The sequence below is a fragment of the Aricia agestis genome, chromosome 7, assembly GCF_905147365.1.
Source record: "Aricia agestis chromosome 7, ilAriAges1.1, whole genome shotgun sequence".
NCBI lineage: Eukaryota > Metazoa > Arthropoda > Insecta > Lepidoptera > Lycaenidae > Aricia > Aricia agestis.
The window spans coordinates 4,575,151-4,589,248 of NC_056412.1; the positions used below are offsets into that span (position 1 = coordinate 4,575,151).

Genomic DNA, 14,098 nt, shown 5'->3' on the forward strand with positions numbered 1-14,098 from the left:
GACAGCAGGGACGCTCGCTCGTCGCAATGTGTTGTGGCCGTGATTGTTTGTTGTTATGATTCCCATGAGGCTTGTGAGGGCACAGTACGAGGACCTCGGAGACGCTGGTAAGTGGAATCATATCGTTATCAGCTATTACGCAGGGCAAACAATAGCAATTAGCAAATAAGGGTGTGCAGTGCAAATATGGATTGCGTAGTTTTACACTCTACCAAGTAGGTATGTATTTAATAGTAGTATTATGCTTTCTCTGATTTTGAACGGATTCGATACAGAATATATGATTTTGAAAAGTATTTTATTCTGTTTTATGATTAAACTAGCTGTCCCGGTGAACTTCGTGTCACTTTAAAACCTTCCCTGGACTTCTACGAATATTTTAGGACTAAAATTAGCCCAATCCGTTCAGTCGTTTTCGAGTTTTAGCGTTACTAACATAATTGAAAATCCATTTTTATATATGTCGCAGCCGACTGGTTTAAATAGCCCTTTGACTGAACAACGCCATTCAATCACACGTCTAGCTTTTTTATTGAATATTATAGTCGCTCAAAACGTTCAACACTACAGCTGATTCAAAAGCCGCCGTCTAATTGAAGTAGTTCAGCGCGCACCGCTGCGGCGCTAGGTGCGATTTATTTACAATATTATGATATGATACTATATATGATACTAGCTCGATTCTTTAAAAAAAAAATTAAGTTTTTTTTTTGAATTTTTCTCTCCGTAAGAACCATCCTCGTACTTCAAGGAATATTTAAAAAAAGAATTAGCGAAATCGGTCCAACCGTTCTCGAGTTTTGCGCTTAGCAACACATCCAGCGACTCATTTTTATATTATAGACTAGCTGTCCCGGTGAACTTCGTGTCACTTTAAAACCTTCCCTGGACTTCTACGAATATTTTAATCCAATCCGTTCAGCCGTTTTCGAGTTTTAGCGCGACTAACACATTTGGAAATCCATATTTATATATAAGAATATAAATAATATATGTAGTTCAATATATTAAGTTTAACTAGCGCATCAGGGAATTAAGCTTAGCTACTATATATTTAAATACTAATACCAAAAAAGTAAGTAGGTACTTCCGTACTTACCTATAACTAGAACTTAGAAGGTAATAAAAATATATTTATTTACTAGCTGTTGCCCGCGACTTCGTCCGCGTGGACTTCAGTTTATAGCGCGCGATGTCAACAAAATTGGTGTCAAAAGCTTTTATAAAAAAACCCTGGTACCCCTTAAATCAATACAGCTGTGCAGTGTGCAAACAATAAGTACTTCATTTTTGTATGTTAAACTTTATATATTATGCCAAATTTTAAAGCTTATTTAGCCCCCCAATTACACAACTTTACCCATAAACTATTTATCATTGATAGGTTTAGCCCCAATTTCACCAACGTCTGTTAGTGTTAACAGCTTGTTAAAATATCCTGTCTTCTCTTTTATTCATATGAAAAACGAAACAGCTAACGTGATACTAATTCGAGCATTAAATTTAACAGTCGTTGGTGAAATTTGGTCTTAAGGTTACGTCACTGCCTGCACAGATAAAGTACTGAGTTATTTAATACCGTAGAATAGATATAACAATCGAAAAAAATCGAGACTTAAATGTAAAATGATACCACCTCTTATAGAAAGACTTTTGAGCAAGCGTCAGCGCGATGTAGAAGACGCACGGCGCCATGAATTTTTTGAACAAATTTACGACCCTTACAACCCTTTTTTCCAGTAAAAAAGTAGCCTATGTCCTTTCTCAGGCTTTAGACTATCAGTATACAAAATTTCATTACAATCGGTTCGGTAGTTTTGGCGTTTGGCGTGAAAGAGAGACTGACAGACAGACAGACAGACAGAGATACTTTCGCATTCATAATATTAGTACAGATTATGTGCACACTGCACAGCTGTTTTTGGTATTTTGATTAATTAAGGGCCGCGCTACACCGGAATGGCAGCGGCGAGGCGAGCACTTTCAGCGCTGCCATTCCGGTGTAGCGCGCTGCGCGGCCCTAAGAGGGGTACCACTTACCAGGGTTTTAAAAAGTTTTTAAATTTGACACAAATTTTGTTGACACCGCGCGCTATAAACTAAAGTCCACGCGGACGAAGTCGCGGGCAACAGCTAGTTATGAATAAAAACAATAATATATAATAAAGTAGGTATGATTAGTTCTGTTATAATAATGAAGTAAAAAATAAAGCGCCATCTGTTTTCATATATTAGAATTAAAATGTAAAAATATTTTCTGGATGGAATATAGGCCAACACAACACACTCGAACTCCTTAGAAATGCAGTAGGAGTTCTATAAGATAAGATAGATTGATTATTATTATAGCAAGTGATAATATTATTAAACATAATATTCTAACGTATTAAGACGCTGACAACTGCCAATGACCTTGAGGATTCGCATTTCTAAGCCACGCCCCCTAATTGTCCGATAAGACAGCGCCAGCTTTGCTAGCGGCTAAACCGGGAACTTCTAAAAGATAGGTTTGATTAATATTGAGCTGTCGCATAGAGATTTCAATAGATGGCGCGTAATAAATAAATACTATGTACTATACTTCCGTGAGCGAACTATAAGAGTGCGGAAGATTAGTGCAGAATGCAGATAGAACGGAGCACAGCGGAGAGGTAATATTAACGCACTTGAAAATAAACTTTATAATCATTAAACTAAAGTGCATAAATGCTTGAACCTTACAAAAAATGCACGTTTGTCCTCGAGGTTACGCGGGAATCTTTAAAAGTTTGAAGTCGATATTATACTGATTCGTTATGTCTATTGTGGTAGTAATGTAAGCCATACACGTTACGCAGGTAGACCGGAATGTGTGTGGGAACCTGGTCGCCTGTGCAGTTTTTTGGACCTGCGCAGGCGACCAGGTCCCACACACATACCGGTATACCTGTGCAGGAATACCTGCGTGCTGTACAGGTGGATCTCTCCCCGGTAGACCGTAGCGTGTAAGGCTTACTTATGGTAAATAAAACACAGTTATTCTTTCTTTTATTCTTTTATAATATACCTATTATATTATAAAATAATGACAAAACCCAACTGCGTAAAAACATTCAATTTTTTTCATAAACATTTTTTCTGTTACATTACAATTTACATTAAAATTACAATTACATAAGTACAGCAAGAAATAAAACAAAATTCAGGAATCGTTATATATATATATATATATATATATATATATATATATATATATATATATATATATATATATATATATATATATATATATATATATATACATACATATATATATATATATACATATATATATATATATATAAAGTGCATTTGTTGAATAAATGGTTAATCCGTTAAAAAAAATGTTAGCTGACGAATTAGCGCAAGTTAACGTTAATCGTTAATCCGTTAATATGTGTAATATGGCCTTGTTGTAACTTATATCATTGCGTTAGTGTACATACAAAACCTGTTGGTTTAAGGTTGTGGAAGTTAACAGGTTAGGGACAAAACAAAATACTTCTATAATTATTGTATTCTAGGTAGAAATTACAATACAATCTATACTAATATTATAAATGCGAAAGTATCTCTGTCTGTCTGTCTGTCTGTCTGTCTGTCTGTCTGTCTGTCTGTCTGTCTCGCTTTCACGCCAAAACTACTGAACCGATTGCAATGAAATTTTGTACACAGTTATTCTAGAGTCTGAGAAAGGACATAGGCTACATTTTGATGTGGGAAAATATCTTATTTCCATGAAAATATCGATGAAAATTTATTCGCATTGCGCAGGCCAGCGCTCATCCCGGGGGTCCTGGGTTCGAGTCCCGCAGGCGGAACAAGTTTTCAATGTTCCTGGGTCTTGGATGTGTATTAAAATAATATTTCAAAAATCTTAAATATATTTTATGTATATAATATTATAAAAAATCCAGAAATATATCGATGCAATTTAGTTCTAATACGATTCAACAGATGGCGTTTTATTTTATTTTAGTTCTAATACGATTCAACAGATGGCGTTATATTTTTTACTTAAATATATTTTATGTATCTATACTTCTATACTAATCCATACTAATATTATAAATGCGAAAGTATCTCTGTCTGTCTGTCTGTCTGTCTGTCTGTCTGTCTCACTTTCACGCCAAAAACTAATATTACAAATGCGAAAGTATCTCTGTCTGTCTGTCTGTCTGTCTCGCTTTCACGCCAAAACTACTGAACCGATTGCAATGAAATTTTGTACACAGTTATTCTAGAGTCTGAGAAAGGACATAGGCTACATTTTGATGTGGGAAAATATCTTATTTCCATGAAAATATCGATGAAAATGAATTCGCATTGCGCGTGGCCAGCGCTCATCCCGGGGGTCCTGGGTTCGAGTCCCGCAGGCGGAACAAAAAGTTTTCAATGTTCCTGGGTCTTGGATGTGTATTAAAATTATATTTCAAAAATCTTAAATATATTTTATGTATTATATTATAAAAAATCCAGAAATATATCGACGCGATGCAATGAACATTTTAGTTCTAATACGATTAAACAGATGGCGCTTTTTTTTAACTTCGTTGGAACATAAAACTAATCATACTTATTAGTTATTATGTTTTTGTTTATAGTTTTTAATACGTTAGAATATTATGTTTAATAATATTATCACTTGCTATAATAATAATCAATCTATCTTATCTTATAGAACTCCTACTGCATTTCTAAGGAGTTCGAGTGTGATGTGTTAGCCTATATTCCATCCAGAAAATATATCAATGCAATCAACATTTTAATTCTAATATATGAAAACAGATGGCGCTTTATTTTTTACTTCATTATTATAACAGAACTAATCATACGGTACCTACTTTATTATATATTATTGTTTTTATTCATAACTAGCTGTTGCCCGCGACTTCGTCCGCGTGGACTTTAGTTTATAGCGCGCGGTGTCAACAAAATTTGTGTCAAATTTAAAAACTTTTTAAAACCCTGGTAAGTGGTACCCCTCTTAGGGCCGCGCTACACCGGAATGGCAGCGCTGAAAGTGCTCGCCTCGCCGCTGCCATTCCGGTGTAGCGCGGCCCTTAATTAATCAAAATACCCAAAAACAGCTGTGCAGTGTGCACATAATCTGTACTAATATTATGAATGCGAAAGTATCTCTGTCTGTCTGTCTGTCTGTCAGTCTCGCTTTCACGCCAAACGCCAAAACTACCGAACCGATTGTAATGAAATTTTGTATACTGATAGTCTAAAGCCTGAGAAAGGACATAGGCTACTTTTTTACTGGAAAAAAGGGTTGTAAGGGTCGTAAATTTGTTCAAAAAATTCATAATAGATGGCGCCGTGCGTCTTCTACATCGCGCTGACGCTTGCTCAAAAGTCTTTCTATAAGAGGTGGTATCATCCTACATTTAAGTCTCGATTTTTTTCGATTGTTATATCTATTCTACGGTATTAAATAACTCAGTACTTTATCTGTGCAGGCAGTGACGTAACCTTAAGACCAAATTTCACCAACGACTGTTAAAGTTAATGCTTGAATTAGTATCACGTTAGCTGTTTTGTTTTTCATATGAATGAAAGAGAAGACAGGATATTTTAACAAGCTGTTAACACTAACAGACGTTGGTGAAATTGGGGCTAAACCTATCAATGATAAATAGTTTATGGGTAAAGTTGTGTAATTGGGGGGCTGAATAAGCTTTAAAATTTGGCATAATATATAAAGTTTAACATACAAAAATGAAGTACTTATTGTTTGCACACTGCACAGCTGTATTGATTTAAGGGGTACCAGGGTTTTTTTATAAAAGCTTTTGACACCAATTTTGTTGACATCGCGCGCTATAAACTGAAGTCCACGCGGACGAAGTCGCGGGCAACAGCTAGTAATTATTATAGATATAGTTTATTGTTATTATAAATCATTTGCATGTTGATAAAGAAGAGTGCAGTATAATTTAGTTAGGTAACTAAATTATACTGCACTCTTCTTTATCAACATAATGAAATGATAAAACGAAACAAATATCTTCTCACTCGCATGCGCCTGAAAATGTATATCTAGTATTATTTTTGTTTCGTCTGAACCTGTTTTCGCGCGGCGCCGCGGTGCCGTGCGGTAAATAGTAGGCATTGGATTAACGATTAACGGACTTCTGCATATTAACGGAAGTTAACCAGTCCGTTAATATTTTTAAAAGTTAATCCGTTAATCAAAATGTTAACTTCGTTAATTAACGATTAACGGATTAACGAGTTAATGCCCAGCTATGTATTACTTTAGGGTGTGTACGTGTTCCTTGTAGAGAGTTCACTGTGAAAGTAGCAGCTCTGAAAGACGATTTTTTTTCTTTTGTATGAGCAAGGGCAAGTGTCACGAGTTTCCCCATACAAAAGAAAAAAAAATTAGGTCTTTCAGCGCTGCTACTTTTACAGTGAACTCTCAACAAGGAACACGTACAAACCCTGTGTCGAGAAAATTGAATGCCGAAATCACCTACTTCGGAACTTCTGTAATAGGCTAAAAATTTACAAACTGATACGAAATAACCCATCAAAGACACAAATTTGACCCAAAGCGTGATCATGATGAAGTTATTAGAAAATTATTAGAAAACTTTGGCCGGGTGATAAAAAGAAGACCCAACACTGCAAGTGCTAACCTAGTAAAAGACATTTTATATAAAAAAAAATAAGCTTCGTTTCTTCTATCAAACATGGCCAAGAAAATTAAAAACAAGCAATAAGAGATTTAGAATTACAAGAAGGAATTAAAGTAAAGCCTTGCGGAATTAATAGATACAGACTTGCCATTTTTAGGAGCAACGCCCGATGGAATTTGCGATGAAAAAACTATTTTAGAAATTAAATGTCCTATCACAGCATATAACATTGGAGTAGACGCTGCTATAACACAACAAAAAGTTACATTTTGGAAAATAGATAAACAGGGCAAATTAAATATAGACAAAAATCACTCCTGGTTTTATAAGGTGCAAGGGCAGCTCCATATTTCAGGTTACGAATATTGCCTTATTATTATTGATAGGCATGTAATGGTCTTCATTTGAGTCACTATCAATTATCAATATTAGATTGCAAAGTATGCATAGAAATGTGAATTTTGAATTGAGGCCATCTTGCTTTTCACCTACTAGTTCTATGTCAGTTAAAGCACATCCAAAAGGACCATGATGAGAAATTTCTTGCAACCTCTTATAAAAATATGAAACACTTATAATTCTTCTTCCGACATCAGGTTTCTTCTGAGGAAGTGCAGTTTCAACAATAAGCTTTTCAGCATCACATTCAGCCTCTAAACTACATAGTCCAGTGTCATGGGTACTTTTTTCTTCCAGCCTGTAAGTAAGTTTATACTTTGAGACATCGACATTTAACAACAGTTTAAAAACTGGATCACCACAAAATTTCATAAATTAAAATGATTAACTTTTCGATTATTGGGAAATAGGAATTAGGATAAATTTATACAGAACTCAATAATTAAAAAAGCCTTTTGCTCGTTTGCCTTCTAATTTCATTAAAAAGGTATACTAAAAATTTTATTAGGCTAATACGCTGCACTCCGCAGTAGGGGTGGGTCGTTATGTGATTTTTAACCGACGAAACAAGTTGTAACTGTACGACGCGGGCGCCCGGTAACGGTGTGACGTCATATCACAATTTCGCCGCGCGGGCCCCATACAATAAACGTGATTTTTTTCTCTATCTCAATAACTGCAACAGGTAGGCACTTGAAATTTTCATCAAAGCCTTAATTATATATGTACTTTAATAATCAATAATAATATTATAATAAAATAAAAAATTAAGGGGGGCTCCTATACAAAAATCACAAATTTTGGCCTATTTTGCACTATAACGGTATGTGTATTCATAAGGGAGTCCGATTAGTAACATAATATAATATTATTATTAATTATTAAAGTACACATATAATTAAGGCCTCGGTGAAAATTTCAAGTGCCTACCTGTTGCCGTTATTGAGATAGAGCAAAAAATTACGTTTATTGTATAGGACCCGGGCGGAAAAATTGTGATATGACGTCACAAGCGGTCGCGGGACTGTTAGCGGGAATCGATATTTTTCGAAACTTTGAATGCCTATAAAATCAAAACTACAAGGTATTTTTGACTGCAACAAAAACTAGTGTATTTGTATACATACAGGCTTTACTGTGACAAAATTTCAAGCAATTTGGCATACCTAGTAACATTCTCAATTAAACCTTCCTGCCCAATTATTCCAGCGGGGCTAAAATGGTCGCTTTGTTGAATCATGAGACGAATCATAATATGATTCATTTCTCTAATATCGCAAAATGCAACTCTTTTGCACTGATTTGACATTTGTCAGTTTTGACAATTCATTTGCTGAATTGATTGAGAGGAATTACTAAATATTACCATTTTAGCCCCGCAGGGCTTAGGTATCATTAGGAGAGCCCATTTAACCAAAAAAATGGGTGTTATTTTTTTTTTAAATGACAATATTTTATCCCATTTAAAATCGTTGCAGAAAGGTCACTCGCGGCGCGGGGGAATGAAAGGGGGTGACGCCGGGATGAGGCGCGCGCGCGGGCCTATAGCCTATAGCCTTTTTTCAAATCGGACCAGTAGTTCCTGAGATTAGCGCGTTCAAACAAACAAACAAACTCTTCCCAATTATAATATTAGTATTGATATAAACTAATTAATATTTTTGCTAGGTAATCTGCGCGGAACTAGTTGGCCGCGCCGCCGGTATGCTCACATACTGGCGGCGCGGCCAACTAGTTCCGCGCGGACTATAGCAAACTCGCTGTCGCTCGCTAGGTCGACCGGTGCAGTGAGCGGCGGGCGCTAGCTGCGACTCCAAACGAAACAACGCGACGATCGCTCGACGGTACTTCATACCACCCAATGCAATAAAAACGTTACAAAAATCACTACTCTACTATATAAATACGACTCGAGACTAGGTATTCGGTTACTGTATGTAGCTAGTTATTGTAACTATAGTGACGTGAAATAACGCTCACCCCTACTCCGCAGTGAAGCCGCACCCTATTAGGGCCGGGACACAAAAACACCTTCCGGCGCGTACGACGTCGCGTCGTCGTGCCGTGATTTTGTGTCCCGGCCCTTACGGAGCATGTCCTTGAATAGAGCTGAAAGAATCGCGCAATCGCATCGCGCTCAAATAGTAATAAACTTATTATATCTATATTTACCTAGCCTATCGTAATTGTAAAAATATACTTGCCTTTTTAAAATACTACCCGTCGCTACATTTTCCACTGTGTTATTATCTAATTCCATCGTTTTCGGTCGACTGGAAAAAAATTAAATCATAATAATATCATAAAAAGGCTAAAATAGCTTGTAATAGATAAACTGGATCATAAAAAATACAATGAATGAGCCATGCTTTGGCACGAATGGGCCGACTCGACCAGAGAAATACCACGGACTCACAGGAAAACCGGCGTGAAACAGCCCTTGCGCTGTGTTTCGTAGTCGTGAAGGACGTTTGGTTACAACTTATAATAAGTAGGTAAATAAACTTATATTACCTTTCCAACATACTACCTGCCGCTGGATCTGAATTGGCATTTGGTGATTCGTTTGGGTTATCAATAAAATTGCACTATCCATGGTTTTCCGCCGCCTGAAATAAAAATTTAAATAATAAAGGCCTAAATAAAACTTCAGATTCAAAGCAAAATGAACTTATAGTACCTAATTATAGTACTTGTACTATTATTTATTCTGTGCTAATAGTGATAAAAAAAAACCATAAAAAGTATTACGAAAATTCTCTGAAACTCGATCCATAGACCGATTGAATATTGATTTATCAGAACGATCCCCGACGCGCGACGCTAAAACTTATTTAGGCGAACGAAATAATCAACTTTATGAGTGGTGATTTTTTAACTTTTTGAACATTTATTTTGGAGTGCAAAACTCCAACATAAATGTTCAGATACAAAGCAAAATTATTATCAGTAATAAAATAAAACATAAAAAACTGTATTACGATTTACGAAAATCCTCTAAGATTCGAACCATAGGCCGATTGGAAATTGATATAATGTTATCACAACGATTGTGATAACATTATTATGTCAATTTCCAAGGTCTATGGTTCGAATCTTAGAGGATTTTCGTAAATCGTAATCAATCGTAGTACAGTTTTTTTATGTTTTATTTGACACAACGATCCTGGCTATCCTAAAACACATTGAGAGTGACGAAATATTTTGATTCGGGGTCGTAATTGTTCGTTTTTTTTTTTTAATAAAGACGTACGCAACTAGAAAGTAGATAAAATTGAACTTACTTTTACTTCCATCATGTATTTGTGGCTTTCACGAAGCTGTCGCTTTTTTGCTGGACGTCTTTTCTTTTTCTAGTCACCCATTTTTACAGACGCGCAATATAATTTCAAATATTTACAGGAAAATATTTACAGAATAAACTTAATATACTATAAAACAATGAGAAATACCTATATACAAATTTTAAGAACTAAACGCTTCAATTACACTAAAATCACAATATCGGCAGAGCGAAATCCGTCACACGTCCACATAGCACCGCGCCTCAGCGAACACTGTCGGTTTTCATGCGAGAGAGAGAGATGTGAAATGTTCACTCAGAAGCGTGGATATATTTTTCGTTTGTTAGAGGAAAAATAAATATTGTGGGAAATCTAGATGTCAGAGCCGAAAATTAAATCGGGCAATCTTTGGATTTTTGTAAAAGGTATCAAATAAACAAATTTTTAAAGCATAGATTGTATTATTACTTTAGTTAGAACTGTTTAAAGTTCCCGAAAGATGTGACTTTGGTATTTTTTTTCATCCAGTAGGAGTACATTATTTTATTATTTAAATCGGACAAGCTTTTCCAAATATAATCAAAAATCACATATATTTTTTTTGTGCCAATCAATGAAATACATACGTCTAGAAAACTGCACAAAGATGTCAAATTGGCAGCTGTCTGCGCCTTAAAAACTATAAACAAAAACATAATAACTAATAAGTATGATTAGTTCTATGTTACAACGAAGTAAAAAAAAAGCGCCATCTGTTGAATCGTATTAGAACTAAAATGTTCATTGCATCGCGTCGATATATTTCTGGATTTTTTATAATATTATACATAAAATATATTTAAGATTTTTGAAATATTATTTTAATACACATCCAAGACCCAGGAACATTGAAAACTTTTTGTTCCGCCTGCGGGACTCGAACCCAGGACCCCCGGGATGAGCGCTGGCCACGCGCAATGCGAAGTAATTTTCATCGATATTTTCATGGAAATAAGATATTTTCCCACATCAAAATGTAGCCTATGTCCTTTCTCAGACTCTAGAATAACTGTGTACAAAATTTCATTGCAATCGGTTCAGTAGTTTTGGCGTGAAAGCGAGACAGACAGACAGACAGACAGACAGACAGACAGACAGACAGAGATACTTTCGCATTTATAATATTAGTATAGATTTTAAAAATATACTCATTCTGATACTAGATGGCGTTTGCCCTTCGAAGTTTGAATATTGCTTAAACTGACGGAAGATCGCGATTGGCAGCAGTTTTACTTTTTTGGTAGACAATTTATGCCTTTTAAGTAGCTAGTACACAATGGCCTACGATGGCCTACTGGCCTGGAAATCGTCCACCATCATACACCATTACCCCGTCTACACAATGGTGATGGTCTGTAGTGGGCCAGTATGGTCCCTTGTGAAGTGGCACAATGTTGTATAAATTACAGCATTAAATGTTTTGACAGAACAAGATGGCGAGGCCTCGTTGCATCGGTGGTCGCGGCGACTGTCGCGGGCGGTGTCGCGCGCACGCCGCTGGCTGGTATACCAGATAGGCGCCCGGCCACAATGTAAGTACTACCAGAGACTACTAAATATATATCTGTTTTGTTACATTAACAATTAGCATGTAACTGTGTACCAACAATGAACAATCCTCAACAGCTAATAGGTGTAACAAAACTAAATGATCGATCGATCAAGCAATTATGGTCGTTAATATTTTTTTTTACTTAGATGATATTTAAAATATATTGAGCATTTCACGTGTTGCTTAATTAAAAGAGATTATAATATCGTTGTAGTAAAAGCAGATAAATAAATACTTGGAACTCTATTTTCAAGTTAAACGACTGATGTAGGTATAATATTGGTTTTGTTTGGAGCTGTGTTCCTTGCAAGGCCATTTGGAAAAGCTTAACAAAACTTAATTTTATGAAATAACTATTCAAGCTAGGATAAAAAGTGATTTATAATAATATGTTACCTGATAAAACAGAGCATTAGATACTTGATAATATTGTGTTTCCTTCATTTATTTAGTTAGTTAACAAATAAAAAGTATTTTCCTGTAAGAGTGGCCTTACATGGTCCAGGGTCCTTAATAGAGTACACATACACACCCTAAAGCATTATATTATCACAGTTTTGTTACACCAGATTGTCTGGTTGAATCTGCTATTGCCTATTTGACTTAATGACTCGCGAATTCAATGATTAAAACCATAATAATATTTTAATTTAATTACTAAAGGCCAACCCTTTAAGTCTTATTAAAGACTTAAAGGGTTGGCCTTTAGTAATTTTAATTTTAACGTGATTTCTGTCACATTCATCTGGTGTATCTGCTAAACAGTAATTATACAGTTTAGCAGATTCACCAGATGACTCCTACAATAAATTATACTTACTTACCTACATATTTTAATTATTAAAGTACGGACGCGATTCTGAAATTTTGACCCATTTCTACTTGTATAGTCTTTTAACTCGGTTACTTAAAATAATTAGTTACTTTTTTTTTGAGGAGGGGAAATGCATTACGCATCCCCCGCCCCCTCGGGGGAACGAGCAGGGGTATGTCGGACTCCCTCAGCAGAGGTTTACCGACTAAAACCCCCCCATGCCCTCGTCAGCGCTACACGTGAAGAAGCGGGATCGCAGTGCATTCACCGCGTCCTCCACAGCGCTTGCCGCTTCCGGCACCTCTTCGACTGCAGCAGCCTTTGCCGCCGCCTGTCTGCACCGAGAGGCTCCCCGGGCATCGGGGGAGCCTTTCTCCTCGGGGCCTATGTTGCGGGCGGTGATCCCCCGATCAGCCACCCACAGGCCTAGGCTTCAACCTCCATGGCGGGGGCGATTTCACTCGCCCCAGCCTTATTGGCTCCAGGCCGCTTACGCAGCCGAGCCTTGGAGGGAGCCTTGCGCTTCCTCCTCGTGCTGGGAGGCTTGCTGGCTGCTGTAAAATAGCCGACCGGATGTCGGTGGTCGGGCAGCCGCCTTCTTTTGCCGCCGCCTTGGTAACATCGGCGGCGGTCGCTGCGTCGTCCATGCCCGAGACGAGCAAATCTACTCTTTGGACAGGGCGAGCGATTTTCACTGCGTCCCTATCGAGGACCTCCCTCATTTTGTTCGCGAGGGCGTCCGCCTTCTGCTGGGCGTCTTCTCCGGTTACCTCCAGTATCCGGGCACCCGTCCTCGCCAGTCGGAATCGGACCCTGTTTTTGTGGTTTATACCCACTTCCTCCAGGTCGATACGACTCGTCGCCTCCTTCAATATGGAGGCATACGTCACGCTCTTGTCCACCTCCTTCTCCAGCGTGAGAGTTATGGCGGCGGACTTGAACGGACGCAGCCCTTTCTTCTTTTTCTTCTTCTTCGGCGCGGCTGTAGATGGTGTAGCCGCCCCCTTCTTCTTCTTACCCTTCAGACCCACCGTGGTCCAAGGGGTCTCTGTACGGGTGGAGCTGGTGTTCGCTCCCCCTTGCGTCGCCTCCTGAGCGGCCATTGTGGGCCGCTTCTTCTTTTTCCTGGCCTCTTTAGGCCTAGGCGCCGTGTGTGCAGCCCCTCTAGAGGGGCCGATGCAGCAACTGACGGTTGCGACTTCTTCTTCTTAGCCGGTTTCCCTTTCGCCTTGTGCAGAGGGGGTCCCGGCATTTCTTCCTCGATCGGCGGCCTTTTGTCCGACGCCAGCGAGGGTCTCCGTCTCGGCTCGGACAGAAGACGGTCCTCCAACCCAGCAAGCCTGGC

At 37.8% G+C, this 14,098-nt stretch overlaps 1 protein-coding gene across 14 annotated transcripts in view; it reads left to right on the top strand.

Moving 5' to 3' along the window:
• LOC121728767 (probable phospholipid-transporting ATPase IA) overlaps positions 1-14,098 on the top strand; it is a 116,190-nt gene continuing 102,092 nt past the window's right edge. For all 14 annotated transcript variants that reach the window (XM_042117022.1, XM_042117019.1, XM_042117026.1 and 11 more), the window contains exons 1-2: positions 1-107; positions 11,815-11,919. In XM_042117022.1, the coding sequence (XP_041972956.1) occupies positions 56-107; positions 11,815-11,919 (157 nt within the window). In that variant the 5' untranslated portion in view covers positions 1-55. The remainder of the gene's footprint in view (positions 108-11,814; positions 11,920-14,098) is intronic.